This window comes from Leptosomus discolor, chromosome 7, assembly GCF_034619465.1.
Source record: "Leptosomus discolor isolate bLepDis1 chromosome 7, bLepDis1.hap2, whole genome shotgun sequence".
NCBI lineage: Eukaryota > Metazoa > Chordata > Aves > Leptosomiformes > Leptosomidae > Leptosomus > Leptosomus discolor.
This window is the reverse complement of record NC_141397.1, coordinates 27,809,163-27,831,597: the sequence shown is the minus strand read 5'-3', so window position 1 is coordinate 27,831,597 and position 22,435 is coordinate 27,809,163. Positions and strand designations below refer to the sequence as shown.

Here is a 22,435-nt window from a genome sequence, read left to right as displayed (position 1 = left end):
GTAGTCATGTACAGTTGTTTGCATTAATCTGTCTCTAGCTCTCTTTTGTGTCCCCAAACCTGTGTGACTGTTGCAAAATCAGTATTTTCTTGATGTTATGCAGTAGGCCTTCATAACTTTGCATATGTTTTGGCCGTGTTTTTACCCTTGGACATGAATGGGATTCCAGTTGGAGAGGTATCTTCAGCGAAAGTATTACAAACCACTTCTCCCAAATTGGGATTGGATCATAGACAGTTTTGTGAGGTCTTGCTTTACTAGGGTGTAATTACACTGTCAATGTAGTTACATACATATGAATACAAAGTACTAAAACCACCTAAAACTAGCACAGTAGCAAGCTCTGCTTGGCTATTTTTTTGCCACTGAAGTTACAAAGACTCTTCCAAATGAAAATCGGCTATATCACTCTTCTTTGTTGACTCAGGGAATGTTCTGTTTGGCTAACTACTTTTTTCATAAGGAAAGTAACACTAAAATTGAGAGAGTGACTGAAGCAGCTCAGTTAGTATCCTGATGTGAAGAAATATAATAGTCTGTATGAAAAGATGAGGCATAATGCTTTTATTCCGTATGTAACATGCATGCAGTGTCTTCTGTATGCAAGTGCATTCCACTCCTACGTTTCCTGATTCTGAGAGATTATTTCCTGTTTCTTGCAATATGCGTGCCTTCTAACATCCACACACAATAGCTGTTAACATTTTCTGTGTTACGTTATCAAATGTTCCAACTTCCTGCAGTAAAAGGCTCTTAGTTTATTGCCTCATCAGTATCTGTCAGCATTTTGCCATGTTCTTTTCCAGGGCCAAGATTTCAAGTCACAGTTATTTCTTCTATTCTTCAAACAAAATACAGCAGCTGTACAAGAGATAAACAAGAAGGCTTGAATGTAATTTGTTCTAAGAAATTAAATTCTAATTTCTTGAGGTGCATTTGAAAAGATGCACTTGTATCACGTAGTTACTGTCCAACAACTTAGTTTTCAGTTTTATTGCTTCAAACAGCAATTCAAAAACCCAGGATCTGGTTTAAAGCTTTTATTAATTTTTTCCAGGACAAACTAGATAGAATGGCTGTGGAAAAACTGAGAGTATACAGTTAGCTCTTGAGTAGCTTCGTTTGAGAAGGGCAAAAAAGGCCCCTAAAACTTTACTAATTCACTGCTGCTGACATACAAGTAAAATGTATCTGTAGAACTGCAGCTATTGCTCCTGGTCTCTGTGTGTATTTGTGTACCTCCTAAAACTTCTGATGCTCCTTTCTGTTTTATTCCACAACTCTGTAATACACAGACACTTATATCTTCTCAAAGATTAAGTAATGCTTGATATGCAGGAAGAGCTCTTGTGAAATAAGACTAGGGCTTTATTCATGATGAGTCTAGAGCTTTCTGATTCAGCATGCCGATATGAAAATAATCAAAAATAATCACTTGCTTTTCTGAAATGGCTAACATTATCTGCTGTCTAGGATTTAAGTGGTCAGGCTTCATGTTGTAGTGAAGGCTGAATAAAGATGCATGAAGGATTTAAATACCTATAAAATTAACTTCAGCAACTTAAGGCACACGAGGTAAATTCAGGCTTAGGAGCTCACGATGGTGAGTTCTAGGAGCCAGGCAAGTGGTTGGTATTTACATGTGCAAGGTATAGAAACAGGACCTTCAAGGGTCCATTTTCAATAGCCTTATCTCTGGCACCTCCTCACCTGAGTTTCTGCTGTGGAATTCTCCTATATTCTCTGCATTCCCCTCACTCCCACACTCCCTCCTAGAGATAGTAGAAAGCTGACCTTTTTTTTTTTTTTTTTTTTTTTTTTTTGGTAGATCAGTCTGAGGAAAGGCAGGATGAGGTGCCCTCTGCAGTGCTAAGCTGATGCATGGCTGCTTGCTGCTTTGTACAGGGACTCTGTTAGGATACTTCACAGTATTTCTCTTATGGACAAGACCAGAGAGATCTTTCTGTGCAGCCTTTTCCCCCACTGTCTCAGCTGTCTGTTGTGGAGCCAAACATAGAACCTGCTTAAGAGTGATTTCCTTTCTTTACAAATGATAGAGTAAGAAACTCGTATTCATTTTCAGTCGTCTTAAGAACTGGCAGCCTGCTAGCAAGTCAGACTGAGATTCAAACTCAAACAGTGATGAAGACTCATGCAGCAGGTGGAGATGAAGCGACTTCATAACATGTGGTCGTCATTAACATGTATGTTTGCTCTTTGACATTTGCCTAAACTTAGTTTTGGGCTGTACGAAGGCATGCAGCCACTGAGGTTCCTCTAAGCTCACACAGTCCTCTTCTTAATTTAATGGCTGTAACCTCTTCAGTTAAATCCAATGCAAATGCAAGTTATTTTTGTCCCGTTTTAAAATTTCCAGTGCAAGCATTATTACTTTTTCAGAAAGATTTGGGCAGTTGGCTTCCATTTCAAAGACCCTGATATCCATTTCTGCTCTGCAAGAAGCACTGACTCTTAAACAAATTGGTGATGGTGCCTCAGATGAGTCATCTGTGAAGCTATTGTTACAGCTCTGCCATGATGTGTGTTGCAAAGGTTTCTGGCTGTCAATGTGCAGCATGAACTGACTTACAGGTAATACAATAGCGCACCTCTCAACTTCCTGGCATCAAAAGCATCAACCTCTGCTTTTTGTATGTGCCAGCATTTGAGGTACTGCATATTGAGCATAGATGCAAGGCCCCAAAACTCCACAAGACTAAGTATTGTTGACTTATTATTTCACTTGGCTAAAATGTTCAGCATTTTTCATCAGTCATTTTCATGTCATAATTTTAATTCCTGTGCACATCTGACACCAGTTTCCTCAAATATCACAATGTAATTATCCTTTTCAGGTCAGTGTTCTAGTACATTGCACTTGTTTGACCTTGTACACCTGTTTTAAGCACCTTTGTAATTAAATCTAGTATTTTGCCTAGACGACCTTCTGATTTCCATAGAAATTATTACTAAGCAGGAAACTAATGTGGCAGTATTTCATTGTAAAAGTGAAGGTGTGAATGCAGTTTTTAAACTGTTACTTGACAAGAAATGTATTTGATTTTTCTTGTGTAGCTTGAAAAATAAATACATCCAGCCTGTCTGAAGTTCTCTCTGCTCAAAAATCTGTATTATTTTAGGAAATTAAACCCACCAGAAGACACTTGCAGGCATCTGGTGTTGATATTGGTACCTGCTTGTAATGCACTGCCAGTGTTTTTGAAATTTGTCTTCCATTTGAACTGATGGTGGATGTTGTAGAGAATCAAGAGGATTCTCTAATGTGACTTTTTATTCCCTATTGGGTACTGCTAATTGTGAATTGATTAAAGTCTTCAGTAGGTCACAGACCTCTCTTACATTGGTAAGAACTTTAAGCACGACTGTAAAATTTTGATGAAGAATTAGCTTCAAAACAGTACACAGTTCATGTGGACTCTGACATCTAGTTGAAATCAGGATGCTGAGTAAATTAATTGCTGCACATCCAGTTCTTTGCTGCAGTGAACTGTTTTAAAACTTTACAACTTCTACTGTAACTGTCACCGTACCTAGCTGAGAATGATTTGGTAAATTCCTGTTTCCAGTAGGAGGAAACTTAATTGCCTTGAATAACATTCAGATGTGAATTAGATGGAGCTTTTCCCTATAGAAAACAGTTGCAATTCTCTAAAATTTGTTGAAATTTTTCCAACTGTATTGCAAGTAGTTGTGCAAACACACTGAAAGATTAATTTACATCATGTTGTTGATGCAGCATAATTTTATTTTCTTGCAGGTATTTAGTTTTCATTAAAAAAGGCAACATGAAAAGTATTCATTAAAGGCAGAAACACTACATCATTGTGCTGTGATTAAAGATGTATGGCAAATTGCTTCAATGGTGTTTTGAGTCTTTAATGCTACAGCTGAGGAGAGACTGACTTAAAGCAGGCACAGAGCTTTAGTTCTGTGATGTTTCTGGTCTTGACCCCATTCTTTATCAAACATTAGACATAGTGTTTGGATTTAAAAAAAAAAAAATGGAGATGAATCACTTCTGACATTCAAACAGTTAAAATAGTGAACCTTACTCAGATTACTTTGTTCCCCCTAAGTTGACATGATATGTGCTTAACATCTGTACACAGGCAGCTTAATCTCTGTTGTGACGGAATGTGGAAGTCTAGCTGTCTTAAGACCTTCTAGATAGGTTCAAAATTTGCCTAATCATACATTGCTTCTCTTGTAATACTATTCCAAAATCAACTGCCAGAAAGTAAAATTTTTTTTTTTTTTGTTACCGTCCCTGCCTGAATTTACTGACTAATCTTGATGAAAGCATAATTACTATTTGCCTCAATGGCAGCACAGAACATCTACAAAATTTTCTTGTCTTAATTTAGATCATCAAGAAAGTAGCGCTGCTTTTTAGATCAGGTGAGCATAAAGAAAATCAAAGAAGAATGTTTAGACTGAATGAAGAAGTTACTTAAAGTTGAAGCAAGCTAGAGGTATTTTGTCATCTTACAATAGGGGGAATAACATCACTTGCATGCTATATGAAACAGGTGGAAAACAGTGAAGAAGCAAAGGGAATTGGTTTTATCTCTGAATTCAAAGACTATGAAATGCACACAGAAACACAGGGGAGAATTTAAAAGTTCAGGCATACCAGAAAGTGGTGAAAAATAACACTGAGCTTAATATACTGCCTAATATGACCTGTGGTTACTGACCTTTGCTGCTCTTAATAAAATGTACATATATGTATTTTGATGTATGTAATGCTGCATGAAAGAGCTGGCTGAAGATTATGTCCCCTATTCAATTGTGGAAATTGTTGTGGTGTGTTTTTTTTTTTTCTCTTCAATAAACCTATATGCTCAGAGTTAAATTAGGTAGCCATACCCATACTTCTTAAGTAAAATTTCAGCATCAAGATTTAGCTTGATGTTTAGCACATAATCTGAGTAAACGTTAAGATCTGCATTACATCACTACCTTTTTACTACCTTTTATTGTCCTGTTTACTGGCGCTTTGATCGTATTAATGCAGTAGAGTGCATGTATGTGTTCAGTACAGTTTACTGTTTTAAGAGATGAAGTCATATAAGGTGATCAGACATACTTTAGCACTTCAGTATCACAAAGACTGGGAAAGGTTGGAAGGGACTCCAGAGATCATCTAGTCCAACCCCCCTGCCAGAGCACGTTCTCCTAGAGCAGGCTGCCCAGGATTGTGTCCAGGTGGGTTTTGAGTATCTCCAGAGTAGGAGACTCTACAGCCTCCCTGGGCAGCCTGTCCCAGTGCTCTGCCACCCTCAGAGTAAAGAATATCTAATGCTTAAGCCCTTTCTTTGCTGAAACACAGGTACCTAGTTTCAAAAGTTAGACAAGCCCCACAAGAGCTATGTTTTAGAGCAGGAGGGGAGAAAAGCATGCACAGAGGTACTCTTATGCCTGTCCCCTCTTCTCCTGGTTGTTTGTTAGTCCTTTCTTCCATGTCAAAGTTTCCGTAACGCAGTACTGACCCAGTCCTGCTCTCACCCGCTGGCTCAGGCTGTTTACCAGCCTCTTCCATACAGGAACTTGGCCGGTGTGTGAAGATGCACAAGTTTCATACAGACTGCCTCCCAGCACCGTGAGTGAGCCCTGCCTTTTATTCAGTCTGCTCGTTACTCCTCCTACAGGTGATGAGCTCTGTGAGTAGGAAGTCTGCCTTGCTGAACTGTACTCACGATAAATGTTGTAGGAGGGAGATACTTTAAATAATTCCAGAGTGGAATGAAACAGAACTCTGTCTGGCTACATCAAGCATGAAGTGGAAAGAAGAGTGCCTAAATTAAAGCTCCTTCCATGTAGGAATCCAGATCCAAAAAGAGAAAACTATTTGAAGGTAGCTGTAAATGGGAAACAGGAGGAAAACCACTAGCCTGCCAGTAAGTTCAATGGCCTGCAGGTTTGTCCACAGGTGTTCTTCAGCTGTACTGCAACATGGCAGGTGCTAGTGCATCTTAACAGAAGCACTGAGAAGTAAAGAGAAGTGTTGTGAAAAGCACTGCTTTAAACCAGGCAGTGCTTTAAATCTTGAAAAAAAAATCTTTAGAATTTTACCAAATTATTTTTCCCACAAAATTAACTACTCATCTGATCCTGTTCTCTGTAAAGCTTGACCCAGTTCACCGCCCTAGATCTGACTGCTCCCCTTAGAACAAAAATCAAACTTGCAATGAGGTATGGATTTAAACAACTGTAAAAATGAGTGGATGCATTAAAAATTAGCAGAGGCCAGATTGCGTCTTCCTATGGCTTCAGGAAGGGGGAACTGAAACTATGTGGGACCTAGCTTAAAGTAAGCTCTACCAGAAAAGAAGCAAACTTTTTGCAAATATAGCAAAGCTTGTCAAGGAATCAACTTTGTAGGTCTTCACTTGTATGCAAGTGTACTTCAAAGTAGAGGTTGAACAGGCTAGTATTAGGCTGAAGCTTTGTAGTAAGATACTAGTTTACAACTCTGCAAAGGCTTTAATCATATTTGCTTTATTTATGAAATATGAACTGCATTTTTTTCAGCTGTTGTCTTCATTCCCACAGAAGTCATTCTCTGATTCTACTGCTAGTGACCATTTCCAGGCACATGACACTTTCCCTGCAGTTTCCTTCTCAAATTATGCAAGGAAAGAATTTAGACTTTAGCTGCTTTTTCCTTTGGGGTTGAACCCTGACTGCAGCAATTAGTTACGTAAGTGAACTAATAGTGTGTCTTTAACACAGTCACTAGAGACCTGTTCAACACTTGACTAGTCTTGTCTGTAAGCACTGTATTATTAATAGTAAATTGAGTAAGGTACTACATTATCTTAGGCCATATAAAGTACAAGAAATGCAGATAATATCCAGAAATAATATAAAAATAATACATCAAAAATGCAGACTAGCAGGAAGTCACATAGACCATGTTTTTTAAATGATGTTCCTAAATGGATAAAGTCAAGGACAGTTCTTCCAGGTTCTGTGAGGCAACAGTGACTGACAGCCACTGCAATTTAGTCACCTATTTCCCATTCAAATTTACCTTTTTTTTTTTCCCCCCCTCTCTTTGGCAAGAAACTATTCCAAGATTTTAAACTCAAGTTGAAAGTTCTCAGTAATAGAACAAACCCACTGTGCTCCTTCACTAGCTATAGATCATCTGCACTTGAAGAGCATAGGCTTGTCCTAAAGCCTAATGCAGCCCGATACAGTAGGCTGAAGTGAGAATGAGCCACCGAGCTGAGCCCTCCGTTCAGGCTGGAGGCACTAGGATACCACTCCCCATTTTGCCTGAGGTGTGCAAGTCTCCAAACTGCATTATAAAGTAGTATCACTGTTTTTCTTTTAACATGTACTCCTTTCAGCAGGCTTGCAATATAAACAGACCTATCACCAGGATCCTGAGCCACTTCTCCCCTCTTATCTAAGCAAGTCAGGTGTTTAAAAAAGAAAAAAAAAAAAAACCTGATGTAATGGTAAATGCAAACATGTTATATAACCTTGACAAAAGTCAGTAGCATGCCTCTTTCTGTTGGAGCCATCATTATCCTGGGTCCCATAAATCCCAGCATGGTACTAAATGCCAAAGCATCAGGAAGAGTTTTATACAAGGCAGGTTTCTTACCTGAAGTCCCTTTTCCAGCCAAAATCTTTAATAATTGTACAAGACAAAACTTGAGACCTAGCCACAGAAATATACAGGTGTCTTCTGTGGTGAAAGCTGCAGTTGTCTTTACAGAAGTAGGAAACAATTAAGGAAAAGCCAGTGGCAGTCTGGATGATGGAGTAAATAAATTTGCTCTTGATACTGAAGACTGAAAATAGGTCTCCCCATCTTCTCAGCTTATGGAAAAGATTCCTCATTACCTCCTTAATGCCCATTATTCTTCACTTTCAGTACAGCAGAATTTGTCCCATGATTGAGGAAGTGCCAATTTACTAAAATCATAGTGGGGGATTCAAGTTCTATATAATCCTCAGTTTCACTTGAATACCTCATTTCCAGCTTTCACTGACCAGTAAACATCATAAACTTAGGTACTTGTCTCCAGGCTTTTCACAGGTAAACTATTTCAACTTGCCTTCAACAAACTACTTGCTAGAAGACTGCATGTGGTGGGAGAGTGCCATAACTGAACCTACTTCAACCAAAAAGCACACTCACACTCAGTTGGATTCAGTCTTTTTTAATAAATTAATGTCATTCAAAATACAGTGCCAGAACATGATGCAGCTGAACATGCTAGTAAGGTTTGTCATGAAGCACCTGTGTTCATGTTAGATTGGCGGCGCCCCACTACTGCTAGTGGTTCCTGGGATTAATGCCAGAGCAGCACTAGTCATCTGCTCTCCTGCACACAGAGCACAGGATATTCCTGAACAGTTTGCCTCCCCCCCAAAAGTAAAAAACCTGATATAGCTAAGGGATATCTATACACAATCACACTACAGTAATGCTTGTTATTAAATTAACAGAAAATAAAGACCTGGTTAATCCACACTAAAACTTTGTTTTACAATGGAAAAATACATCAGCAGCAGGAAGTAATATACATGAGCCAATGTTACTGTAATACAGAATGTGGAGACATTTACTGATTAAAGCTCCACACAGACCCGCACTATGAGGGCTGACAATTCCTATTGCAAGCCCAGCAACTTAAGTCCACACCTGGCAAACTACCAGCTGCTTGGAAGACCTGTATTCTAAATAGACAGGTATAAGTTAGTGAAAATAGAATACATGCACCTAATAATACAGCTTGACTGAACCTGCAGTCATTTTGCCCTGCATGTTGCCATACAATGGAAGATCTACCCTTCCTACCACAGGTAGATCCATGGGATTTGTTTCTTCTTCTTTTAAATGGCATTACTATACCAACATGGATATTAGTATTAAGGAAGTGCAGCACAGTCCTTTAATTAGGCCACACTGACAATTATATAACTAGCACTTAAGTAGAATATCCAGAAGTAGTTCAAATATAACTGGAAGATACTTTCAAAAGAGTTGTGACATCATCCTAAAAACAGTAACTACTTTTTCTGAAGCTAATTTTCCTGAACTGAGACTTCATAGAACTAGAAATTAATTCTTTAGACAAGTCAGATGCTTAAGCTCATGATATACATATATGTTTCTCAATTATCAGATAATAGTTATTTCAGATTATGGAAGCATATCTGCTCATTTCACTGATTCATACTGAACGGCGGCAAGTGTTAGGTAGGGCATAAAAATACAACTCATGAAAGACAGGTTTGACATTTCTGTTCCCAGACCTGTTCTTTCACAGATAACTGAGCACAGAATTCGTTGTGCAGTCTAATTTGGGAGCTATACAGGTGGTAAAGTAACCATCTCCCCATCCAGCTCAAATTCATCAGCTCCATCTGGTGAGAAGAGATACGTTGGAGGTTTCCATGGGGACTCTTCAAGGCAAGACGGATACAGCTTTCCTACAGTGCACCGGAAGTCCTTCCCCAAGTCCCACAGCACACGCTCAGATATATGCTGCCTTAGAAACCAGCGGTCGAGTTCCAGGTCATACTGATAGGTGGCATACTTCGCTCTCTCGTTCATGTGGGTTTCTCGTATAAAGACGCATAAAGAATTGGAGATGACAACGGCTCTAACGCATGGGTCTGAGTACCGCTTGGCAGGGATATTGGCTGCCATTCTCCATTCATTTTTATTCACATCGTAGATTTCCACTGTTACGGAAGACCCATCTACAGTACTGCTCGGGAGCCTTATACCAGAGTTGCTGGCAATATGCAGTCCTCCAATATAGAATATTTTATCACCAAAAGCAGCAGCCGAAGCAAAACATCTACTTGTTTGCCGCATGGCCATTTCGACCCAAGCATCTGACCTGGGAAAATAACAGTACATCAAGTTGTGTGCCATTACATAAATGCAGTTGTGAACCGCGACTGCTGTGCTCCATTGCCACGCGCAAGGCAACGGGCTTACCATGGTCCACTCATCTTTCTCAGTGTCGTATCTCTCCACAGTTCTCCTGTTAAGTTCTCCACCGACGCTATCTCCTCCAATTGCATAGATGTATCCTTCACAGCAGACCAGGGATGGCTTTATACGGACAAAGAGCATCGGTGTCTTTGGAAACCAAGTGTTTTGCTGTGCATCGAACCAGTAAAAGCAATTCACAGTTCTGAAGGCAGCCTGGAGTTTGCTGCTTTTACTGTGATTGGTTTTCGTGTTTTTCAGAGGGACTTGCCCACCTGCTATATAGATGTCATTATCGGGAGTTACAAGCGTCCCAACCTTATGCAAGTCAGCAGGAGGGTTGCAGAGTTTGTAAACCTTTTCTGCCTGGGGGCTATAACAGACAGAAGAATAAAGACTACCTGGGTTTTCAGCAGCAGCTTCAATGAATATCATCATCTCCTCTTTTGTCATACCAAGTCTGGGCTTGAAAAACTTGGGCATCGATTTGTACAGTCCTTGCACCACCACTGATTTGTCATTAGGTGGTAAGCCTTGAAACCAGGCTCTCTGTGTTACTTCTGAAAGTGCATCGATTCGTATTTGGCTAAGAACAGAGGACAAATACTGCGACCGTGATTCTGTGTTGTACTCCAGCCATAGCATAGCAGCTTCACGAACTGTCTCCTCCTTTTCCACGTTTAAATTGTCACTGCTTAAAATATCTATCAGTAGATCATGTGACAGTTGCATGAAAGCCTCCTGGTGGTACACAGCTGTGAACTTGTGCTCTACCATTCTTTTCGCACTCTGTTTTAGCTCTTCACAGCTGAAGAGATCAGCAAAGCTTAATAGACGCACACAATTTTCTGCATTAATTTTTTTGATTAAGTATTCTCTACACCGTTGTAACACATCATCTACCTGTAACACAAAGAAGAAACCCACTAAGTATTACTGCACACAATCTGCTCCTTCATGTACCAGCAGCAGGTAGAAGTACTTGCATTTAGTGTTGAACAACAGAGTTTAGGCCTGGAGTACTACACACACACAAAAATACAGCAGTGACTTGCTCAACTGCTTCATGCAGATCGAGTACATCACATGATGACATCTGCTGGAGAACCAGTTTTCTAAGTGTTAAAAGTGCACTGGTTTACTTCCACTCTCCACAGGGACCATAAAGCAAGGAGGGACAGGTACATGAAATGTACCTGGCAAGTGCTGTCTATACTGAACAAACCGAACAAAAGTATTTTGAAATGACTCAATAGAAAATACTATTTAACAAGAAAAAAATGGTTCAGAGATTAGAAGCAGTTATTTCATACTCAAAACATTCCTACCTGTAAGAAGCAGGCAGTTTCATAAAGCTGTTCTACTGTGCTGTCATTTATTGCCAAGTTACCCGTGTACGCATAAGTTATGATAATTTGTAAAGTGGCTGCATCCACATTCCTCAGGTGTACATGCGTTTGTTTACTTTCACTCAGCCCACTCATGAACATGGCTCTGAGGAGAAATACATATTAAGACAAGGATCAACAGTAAGTACAGTAATCTTAACTAGTCACCAGTAAGTCTTCAGTGATTACATTCTAAAAGATGAACAGTCTTTTTGGTTGCCTGTTTACAGGTGTTTAGTATTTAACCAAGGCTACCATCTAGTATTTAAGATAAAGCATTTGCACAGAACATTCAAACAGTGCCTTCTGTAGAAATATTTTATATTTATGCAAAATTTGTGTTAATCAGCAAAGAACTTAACGATTTTAGAGATTTAATGATGAAATTAAAACTTTTCCTATGTTAGGTGATAAGAGGGAAGAAGAAACATCCTCCAGAAAATACTGTTTAAACATACACAGTTAGATTTTAGATTCTGATTTATGCAATGGACTGACCTAAGTCATATCAAAAGCATGCTCCTCTGGGAGGAGGAGAAAGTTAGCTCAGAAAAATGGAGCAAGGACTAGTCCTCCATGAAGTATTTTTTATATACCATTCATCATAATACACAGTAAACTTCAGGTTTGTAGAGAAAAATTAATGACAAAAAACTATCAGGCTTGTTCTGGGAAAAAAAAAAAAAAAAAAAGCTCAAGTATTTCTATTATGCCTTCCTGAAAAAAGTAGAAAGACAATTGAAAAAAAAAGTTATTGTTTCCATAATGTTTTATATAATGCTATTGCCCATTCGGGTTTTTTAATTGCAACACAGTTAGAAACTAACTGGATTCTAGCACTGTAAACCAGGCACTTGCCAATTTTCTTAAAATGGGGGACATGGATTTTAAGAGCTTTATATTAATTCAGGTTTGGTATTTATGGTTGCATTGAAAATTCAGCTCAAGGCTCTTTATATTTATTTGGTGATTTTTTGGAAACCAGATAGAAAAGTTAGAAAGGACAGGGGGCACACCCTACAGTCCTGCCTCCAGCTGCAGAGGCAGAGGGAACATGGAGATAACACCCTCTAAGCAAAGCTGTTCCAAGAAGCACCTGATACAAAGATGGCGCCCCACCACTGTTCCCTCCTGCCCCGTCCCCATCTCCATTTTCTTCTGAGCTCCTTAACTCAGGGCAACAGGCATTCTAGGAGGGGTCACTGACTGGCCAAACGAGTATCAACTTGCCACACCACTTTTTAAAGGTAAGCAAGGCAGTACAAGTGCCGAGAGACTCCTCTTCATAGAAAGGAAGAGGTAGCCGTTTGTTAGAGAACCTGGCCACAGCGCGTGCTCACACACAGCCGAGTGGCCTGTGCCAGACCCGGGCTGCTGCACGCAGCGCTCAAGCAGGACAACAGACAGTACACTGGCTGCAGTCACACACGATGGCTGCATCACGCCAAGAGATGCTTTTCTGTTCTTCACCCTTTCCCTCCCTCAGAGCTATCAATTTTTCATAACAAAGCTAAATTTAGGAAGCTGAGCATCTTTTTGTAAACCAAACTAGAGAAGAAAAACAGAACATGACAAAACCACAAGCTTGATACTTCTTTTAACCAGTGCCAAAACCTCGTTCCATAAATAATAAACAAAGACATATGAATAAGAGATCTGACTGCATATTCTAATGCAGCACACGGCATGGACTCGTGACAGCTTTCCAACCTTATGACTAGCCACCCACATTAAATCTGGCCACACTTCCAGTGGCTGTTATTTTATAGACTGTTGGAACTATGTCATCTGCACAAGGCCAACAGCAATAATCATTATCTAGTGATCATACAGCACTTGTTGCTAAAAATTGTACCAGACTCCTCTGAGATTAAAAAAATGAACACAAAAACCTGCAGCAACAAAAAGTCTGTGAAAGCAATAAATCAATCCTCAAATAGTTCTATTCAAGAAAGCAGACAAAATACAGAAAACATTTTAGAAATGTTCTGTGTAGGGAGCCCACCTCAGTGAGAACACAGAATTTGCAACTCTTCCCTTGATCAAACAGGAAAGAAAAGTTATAAACCTTCCACAATGCATCAGAAAGGGAAAACACACATGGATGTCACCAAGACTAGTTTCAAGCTTCAAAATTCCTTCCAGACAGGCAGATTAATTCTGCTGTGTTGTCAGCAAAAAGTGATTAATAACTGCAGAAAATTTATGGTGCCTCATCTTCTAGGACTTACTAGGCAAGTATCTGCAAAAAGTAGTAGCACTCAACATATCTTATTAATAAAAACTTTTCAAAAGACAAAAAAACCCAAGTAGCTCCTGCTTCCCAGGCATTCTGAATTAAAAATTGCAACAGCATCTCGGGGAGGAGGGGCAACCAAAACCAAAAAGCCCACCCACACAGAAAAAAAACCTGTTGCATTGCAGGAAGACTCTCAGGCAAGAGAAGAGTTTCTGGCTTCTTTGCTGAGCAGAGAAAACCAGATGATTCAGAAAAGGAAGCCATGAACTACTTTTAGCAGGGACTTCTGCTAAAAATCTACAGCTAATAAACATGACAATGGAACTCCCATTGCCAAGTCTCAATTATCCCTTGTTACCCCATCTTGGGAAATAAATAAAAAAAAATATTAACTATTTAAAGATTAAGTGTGAAGAGGAAGAAATTTACTAATTATTCAGCCTCTATTAACTCCCTAAAGAAAATGAACCATCACAAGTGCAATTTTTTTTCTTCCCCCACCTATTGTAAAAACTAGAGTACCTATCCAGAGTAAATCAGAAGATGCTGGAAAATTTATTTTATTCTTTTGGTGTTGGCAAGTAATGATATTTAGGTTTCTTTCTTACTTCACTGATCCTTAAAACTCTCTGCAACACATTAGTTGTTAATCAATTAAGTAGTATTACACTCAAAACCAGTTATCACAGATTTTCCAAAATTAACAGATCCTAGTTTGAATACTTACCTGAAATAGGAGCTGCATGTTGCAAGAACCATCTTATGGCAGGGAAATTCAGTGCCCTCAACAATCAACACTATGTCAGTTAGCAACTGCTGTTCATAAAAGAATTTTAACTGCTCCAGCAAGGATACAGCATACTCTGTGTTTATCTGCCTCTCGTCCTGGGTAGACATGACTGTATTCCATTAATATTTCCAGGACCAGAGAGAAAAGTCAAGATCTTTTCACCAGAGAAAGGTCAGCTGAATGTTTCTGAAGTAACCAGGGAAGAAACAGCAGGAGGTCTGTAGCGTTCAGAAGCGATACTGACAAGAAAAGGCAGTGTTATCTTGGACTGCTGAATCAACGTTTCAGACTTTGACCTACTATTAGGTCATCATGCTTTCACTTGATGTCACAATCTGTTCAGAGACTTTCAAGAGTGTCTGCAGAGCTCCTGTTGAGATCTATGATGCAGCAAATGAACGAGCAAAAGTGAAGTCTGAGGTAGATTTCGTGGTAACATCTCGTGAACAGTGGCTGCTCTTGAGTGACTGAAAGCAGGAAAATAAAATTCACACATTAGCACTTTTTCAAAAACCTTTCATAGTTACCCCTTGAAAATAATAGTCTTACAAACTTATTTCTAAATTAGTACTTAATTACTGCACTAAAACTCTTGTAAAGAAAAAATTAAACAAAAGTATCAAAGAGAAATGAAAAGCTGAAGAGTTTGTACATGAATTCTCATCAAGACCTAGACTCATGAATTAAGATGATTTATTTCATCAACACAGCTTCTAAGGCTGCAGAGTTAAAACGAGGTTCAGGAAGACCTTATTCCTCTTCCAAGAATGACCCAGTTTTCCCTCCAAGTACACCTGTGCATTTCCTTCAGCCATTGAGAAGACAGCCACATTTTTTTTTCATTTCCATATTAAACAGCTACTTGTTCTGCTTCTGTGGTTTTGTCTATCAATACCAGGCCACTAAAATACAAATGCAGTTTCTTCAACATTCCATCATTTTCCAACTAAACTCTCAACATCGTCATCAACCCATTTATTTCACCTTGGCCTTCAACTAGAGAACAACCAGAACCAGAGCTAAGGATCAAAACACCCAACAACCTATATTCCCAGTGCTTATTTGATTCACCTTCTCTGTGCAGAAGGGCTTCACCTATTAACACTGCACATTCCATTTTTTTCCTTCTGAGGAAAAAAATTCTTTCCATACAACCAGGTAAGCACAACTGCTGCAGACAGGGGAAAAGAAAAATGAGGGGATAACAGGAGCAAAGGGATGCTGGAATAGCAGGAGTCAAAACACCTGGAGTGGTTCTAGAGCAATGAGCACAGGCCACCAAAGTCTGTTTTCTTGTTCAGACATTTCTCCTCCTCTTAAAAATGGGGTCAGGTTTTATCTTCCATGTGAACACAAACAAACATAATTAAGAACGGGATAGTTGTGACGGTAAAATCACCACCATAAGGACACCAGATCTATCAAATACTTCCAGATCTATTTAACCTTGCACTGTTCTGTCACATTCCAAAATCAAGGAATAACCAGGGACACATTTGTCTAATGTCTAAGACGACACTATCATTATAGTTCACGATGAACGGTGAATGCAGGAATACCTTACTTCTAACTACATACTTTAAACCCCATGCAAAAATACAAGATTTAGTGTAAGATGAAGGCTATAGAAACACCCACCAGCCTTATCAAAGATCTGCTCTTTCAACAGAGTCCTGCCTGTAATGCAATTCAAAGACAGCTGTCCTTTAACTTTCACTCACTTGAAACAGATATGCTTAATTAATGCCACTTTAATTAGTACTAATTTAGTACCACTGATCCTTTCCTTCTTCAGCAAAGAAATACAGACAAACAGGAACCTCAAACTCTTAGTTTTCACTTGACTTTTAACTGGAAAACAGTCAAAGTAGTCAAGCCCAACATTTACTGTTTGTTCAGGTGAAGCCAGTTGTTTAAGAAAAACAGAAAAGGTGTTAATATTTGGGGGAGGAAGGAGGAAAAACTAGTATCTGCTATAATAATGGACATTAGCAGAAGTTTTGACTTCAGACCTTCAGGTTTCAGGTGTGGTTAACCGCTGAAGTCACTAAGCCACAAGTCTGTCAAGGATACACAAAGATATTGCTAGTCTAAAGCAATGACCTGCTTCAAGTCACAGCTTCTTTCCAGCAAATTAGTATGCATCCTGTCTCTGCATCACTGACTACTATCCTGGTTATCTGATAACAGCTTAACATGCAACCTAATCCACTGACAGATTTTGCACTGAACTTTAAATGGCTACAAAGACACACAGACTTCCTAAGTGCGTTAGGCTCACAGAAATAACTAACTCGTGGCTCTACTGCTATCCCGGGTCTCTCTACAGCATTGTTTTTCCTGGCTTAGGAGTAAAGTTTCAAGAACAATACAAGCTGGTGGATTAAGCTCCGTTCGGGCAGCACATCAGTAGTACTAAGCTGTAGCAAGAGAAATCATCAATAGCATAACTTTCTATTCTGATGTAATTTTAAAGAATATAAGTCTTCAAAACAGGAGAACACAGCAAAACTAATACACACTGCTTTAGTCGTTGGGTAACAGGACCAGTGAAGGATGCCATGGAGAAACTGATATACCCCTGCTAGTAAGATTAAAGACATTTTTGGCAGCATGCGGCTGACAGTCACTAACTGAAAAAGCAGACCTGTTCAACAGAAGACAAATTGAAACTGTGAAATTAATTACTATAAATAGCTGGAACATTTGAGTATGACCCTCAGTAGCAGCAAACACAGAGGAGATGACAGGAGTCTTGTTGCAGAACATTTATGTGATGTGAACCACCCCTGAACTGTAAATTTACAGAGCTGGAGTCCTTGGTTTACAGCTGATCTGAAACCATCTCATCTCCGTGATGTGCTCCAGGGAAGCAGCCCATGGTAGGAACATGTATGTAGCATGATTGCTGGTTTCCACACCCATACTGTGTTTTGCAGCCAGTGATAACCATTTGCTAAAGAATAAAATTTTGGGTTTGTCACAAAGGCAGTAGTCACATCTCAATCCCTTGTCATGGGATACTAAATTCTCCTCAGGAGAACAGTAAATACAACACGGATCGCTGATTTCTGGTCTAAGATTACCATCATTTATATGGTCCTTTGCCTAAGAGAAGTGAATCTGTTCAAAACATTAGGATAAGTGGTGTAGGAACATCATTTTGTGTCTGGCAAGTCACCAGACACAAGACTACCTACCTCTCTCACACCTCTCTGAAGAGTCCAAGACAACTTTAAAGGAGACACTCTCCCCACCTTAGAGGCTGAAAAACTGAAGCACTGAAATAAGAATATGCTTGTCCAAAGCCACATACTTGCCAAAGGAGAACTGCAAGAGGCTCAGCTATCTCCAGTTCCAGCCTAACATCTCTCTCACTGCACTGGCTGGGTTGGCATACAGCTCTTAGATCTCAGCTAACTGAAAAACCATGAACTCCAAAAGATGTGTACAGATGCACTACACTCTCCTGTAGCTCCTGAAACTATGCAGCAGTGAGCATTTCTGATTTATGGATGAAAAGATCCATGGCCAAAGTTAGCTTAATACCCTGAACTGAAATTCTGATAGAATATAAAAGTAATCCCTGAACACAAGTTCTACAAATAAGACTTTCCCCTTCAACAATATCACTGGAATGACCATTTTGTTCTGGGTACCTTCCAAGAAGTCAGCTATCTGAACAGGACTAGTAGGCAGCTACAGTGGTCCCGGATTGCAAACTAAACCAAATTATTACCGGGGGATCCAAAGGAACTCCCTACCAAGCTGGAGAGCCACATTAAGTAACAGGTTGATAGGAGGGGTTTGTTTTTAAGTAATTATTCCTTTTAGCTTCAGTAATTTTAATGAGGTGACTTTCAACACTTGTTCATGCACTTCAAATCTGAATGAGACCATTCGAAAAATCAGTCATCAAATGTTAATGAGTTATGGGACACACTATTAATTGCCTTCCTTGAATCTGTTTATCTTCTGAGGTCAGGCAAAGAATGATAAACAGATACATACTGCACCGTACTTCAATGTATAACATGGAATAAGTACATCGACTATTTCCAATTTAATTAGCAGGGGAAGGTATAACAGAGAGATATAAAATTCTTCAACCAGACTAATTCAAAACAAAATTTGCCCTCCCCCCCCCGCCCCCCAAATAACAAGGGTGAAATACATACACAGACATGCATTTGGGGGGAGGGGGGGGGTGTTAGATATTTTGACACTAGGAAAAGAAAGAAGCTCTTCTGAAAATCCCATTAAGTGTGCCAGATCAGATCCATAACTTCCAGTAAAATTCTGGGAAACACTTAAAGATCTACGCAAGTCTCATAGGTTCCTATCTTTATCTTCAGCCATCTAAATATCTCTTGAATTCTAACTTCACTAACTACAATTCACATTTCAATAAACCTGTATGTTCAGAAGAAAAAAAAACAACAATCAAAACTTATTTCCCTGGACATTCAACTGATTTAATCAAGTTCTAGCTACAAAAAAAAGCTGTAAATTTAATCAAATGCCTACTTCCATCCAAGGGCATACAAATCACAAGTAAAAACATGTCTAAAGAGGTGAGTCATTCACTATTTTTAATGTAATAAAATGTAGAATTAAGAACTGAACAACTGTAAGCCAAACTACACAAGCATTCACGTGTGTAGAAAGAGCATCGTCCCAGATAGCAATGAAAATACCCAGCTCAGGCACTTCAACACTTAGTGACTGCTATTACAGACATGCTGAGTTACAAATCAACGTGTTTCAAAACAATCATACCAACTAATAGGAAGGCAGAATACAAATGACTAAAAATTACTAAAATCAATTATGTAAATCAATACCCCTAGCCAACAGATCTCAAAGATAGGAAAGAAAGAAGAAAAAGGAGTTGGAAGCTCTAGATTCTTGAGTCCTGTATCAAATTTGCATCCTTGGCAGCAAAAAAAGAAATAGGTTATTGATGAAGCAGTTCCAGACTTGGAAGCTTCCCTCTCTTCTAAAGCCATCAAAGGTGTCTTTGATAGCACTGCAGTCCAGAAACCTGAGGATATCAAGGAGATTCTAATAAGGCAACAACACGAAAATTCACAAAAACCAAGGACCAATTTATTCCTACAATGTTATCATCTCAAAAATTACTGTTCACTTGCAAGCTACTGCTATTTTCCATACATATTACGCTTGGGAGGCGAGTTACAACTCTGAGGTAGGTGAGCTTTCTGAAACTATGCAGAAGCTAGAGACCAGAAGTGACAGACTCCACACTAACAACGTGTTTGGTCACAACGCACTCCTCATTACCAGTTTCTTTCCTGTTTTTCTGCTCCTAAAGGAAGTTATACACTAAAGGAAATACCTGCTCAGAAATAAAATTAGCACAAGATAAACCAACAACTTCACTTGGCAACAAGCCTTCTATGCTGAGCACAGGTAGCTTCCATCCCCAAGGGCATTTCTGCTTTGTGGAAAGACTTGACCTGTTTTGGAAAATTAACCTGAGAAAAAAAGTGGGCCATGGACGTCTCCGTAAAGATCCAGCTATGTATCATGTATGTACAGAAAAGTGGAGTTTTCCTCTGAACTCTAGTGTTAATGAAGCTGGTCTGTTTTATTCTTAAATTCCAGTTCACAGGTATGTCACTCCCTTAAATACTCACTTTGAGATATGATGTTCAACTACAAATTCAAGCGTTTCTACATTAAGAAGATTAATAATTAATGTAGCTTTACTAACCATAAGTTAGTTCCTGAAAGGTTGTCTTATAATGGGTATTTTATTCATGCATGTAAAATTTATTCCCAACAGGCAACAGCCACTAAAAGAAATAAGAGACATTCTAGGATTTGCACCAATTCTGTTCTGTGTCATGGTCACACGACCAGAACAAAAAAGCCTGCCTCAAAATCCCAACAACCACCACCTGTCCAAAGTGTAGGAAAAAAAATACTAAATAAGCAGCAACATCCTTTCTGTCACTTTGGTCTGTTCCTGCAAGATGCTGTTACACAGCACCGAGTATAACCGGACCCTTTTACTCCACACACAAAAATAATCAGGCAAGAGGTGTGACACCTCTACCCAGACCATGAGACAACACAGTTTACACGCCTATTAAAGATTAAAACTTAGCTATTTCTCCTGGTACATTATGAGAAACTGAACTAAGTGGATTTCGTGTATTTTAACAATCTCCTAAATACATCCTCTTTAACAAAATTCCCATACAGCCCTAGGTGAGCTCATAGCAGCACACTGCCTTTCAGGTCCACTACAACCACAAAAGAACATACAAAGTCAAGCTGCGGCTTTGCAAGGAAACCTCTAACAACATATATGCTAACTACGACACAAATCAGTTTCCACAGCATAATTAAAGTTATTTCAAAAGCAGCAGGTATCTACCCCGTTCATAACAGAAATAATAGTAAATACTGGAAAAATCTTAGGCATGCAGACGGCTCACTTCAAAGCTACACTATGCACATATTTAGTCTACAAAAGCTCGCTAAGAATTGTTTGACTCTTCAAATCCGTATATAAACACTAAAGCCCACCCTCGGTCGCTGAAGGTACTACTACTACGTACATGCACAACACCAGCCGTATGGGCAAGGGGGGCAATTACAACAGACGGTGATACCACACGCGGCTTCACCGCGTCTGTCCCTTCAAGCATCTCTAAAAACACCGCCGGAGTCGCAAACACCCCAGCCGGCTCAGCTGAAGAGGCGCACTGAACGCTGGAAACCCTGCTACCCACCCCATCACACGCTCGAGTCTGCGGCCCCCTCCAGCTTGCGGGACGCACCGACACGGTACCGGAGAGGGAACACGTTTTCTTCCCTCTTCCGGACAGCCCGGCCTGTCCCTCCATCGCTGTAATCCCCTTCCTGCTTCCCTAAGAAGCTCCCCGCCGGCCTAAGGAAGGGGGCACCTTCCTGCTCCGCCAGTACCGACGCGCTCGGAGGGTCAGGGACGGCCCCGCCAGCCGCACGGCCGAAAGCCCGGCGCGCTCCGCTCCCCTCCCCTCCTCCCGGCCCTCCCGAGCTCCGCCGCGCCAGCAGCCGGCCCCGGCCAAGGACGCGGAGGCGGCCCCAGAAGCCACCTCGCCTCCTTCCTCCGCCGCGGGTCTCCGCCGGCGTCCAGCGGGCCCGAGAGCCGCAGCTGCCGGGCGGGAGCGGCCGCAGGTCACGGAAGGGACGGGCGGGAGCCACGCCCAGGCGGGGGAGAGCGGCAGGCGGGCACAGAGCCCCCCGCGGGCCTCCCCCGCCGCCGGGGCCGAGGACGGCCTACCCCCGCTCCGGCCCCGCAGGCCGCCGCCGGCGAGGAGCCGTGAAACGGCCAGACGGCCGCGCCAGACGAGGGCGGCCGCCACCTCCCGGCGCGGCAGGAAGCGATCGCGAGAGAGCCACCACCGCCATCCCCACCCCGGACAAACCTCCGACCGCCGCTTCCTCTTCTGCCTCGGCGTCCCGACGGAGGGCGGGCAGGGGCGAGGGGCCGGGGAAGCGGGGGAGGGGGAGGAGCCGGTCTCGCCCGGGTGCGGAGGCGGCGGCCCCTAGGCGCGCAGGCGCGCTGCCCCCCGCCTCCTCGTCCCCCGCCGCACCACCGCCGCTCGGCGGCCGTTACGATACGCCGCGCGCTGCCGCGCCTGCCCGCCTCCCCTGCGCATGCTCGGAGCGAGGTGAAGCGGGGGAGGGAGCGATCCCCGCGCGCCAGGTCCGGCACCTCGGCCCGCCCCCATTTCCTGTTCCTCTCCCCCGAGCTTCCCCTGCCTACGCAAGCGCCCGCGCGCCAACGGAACGGCGGCCGCCTCGGCGCTTCCACCGGCGCAGGCGCAGTTGGGGCTGCAGAGCGCGCCCCCGAGAGGAGCGAGCGCGCCTGCCTGCCCGTCCGCTAAACGGCGCCGGGGGCGCGCAGCGCCCCCCTCCGGCAGAGGCGACCCGCTGCAGCCTCCGGGCTTGGCGCGCAATGGCGGTTGCGGGCCGCCGCCAGGGCCGGCCCCGTCCCTCCCTCCTTCCCAGCT

General features: G+C 41.5%; 1 protein-coding gene across 4 annotated transcripts; it reads right to left on the bottom strand.

The window, feature by feature from the left end:
• Positions 1-8,185: 8,185 nt before the first annotated feature.
• Positions 8,186-21,876, bottom strand: KBTBD2 (kelch repeat and BTB domain containing 2). Of its 4 annotated transcripts, none has more exons than XM_086467918.1 (4): positions 21,848-21,876; positions 14,343-14,872; positions 11,317-11,482; positions 8,186-10,891 (listed from the first exon to the last, which is right to left on the bottom strand). In XM_086467918.1, exons 2-4 carry the CDS (start codon positions 14,510-14,512, stop codon positions 9,356-9,358), a joined length of 1,872 nt encoding a protein of 623 aa, XP_086324044.1. In that variant the 5' UTR covers positions 14,513-14,872; positions 21,848-21,876; the 3' UTR covers positions 8,186-9,355. The 4 variants fall into 4 exon arrangements, with proteins under 4 accessions (XP_086324044.1, XP_086324046.1, XP_086324047.1 ...); XM_086467920.1 differs by lacking the exon at positions 21,848-21,876 and adding an exon at positions 21,515-21,535; XM_086467921.1 differs by lacking the exon at positions 21,848-21,876 and adding an exon at positions 20,143-20,158.
• Between the last annotated feature and the right edge of the window lie 559 nt (positions 21,877-22,435).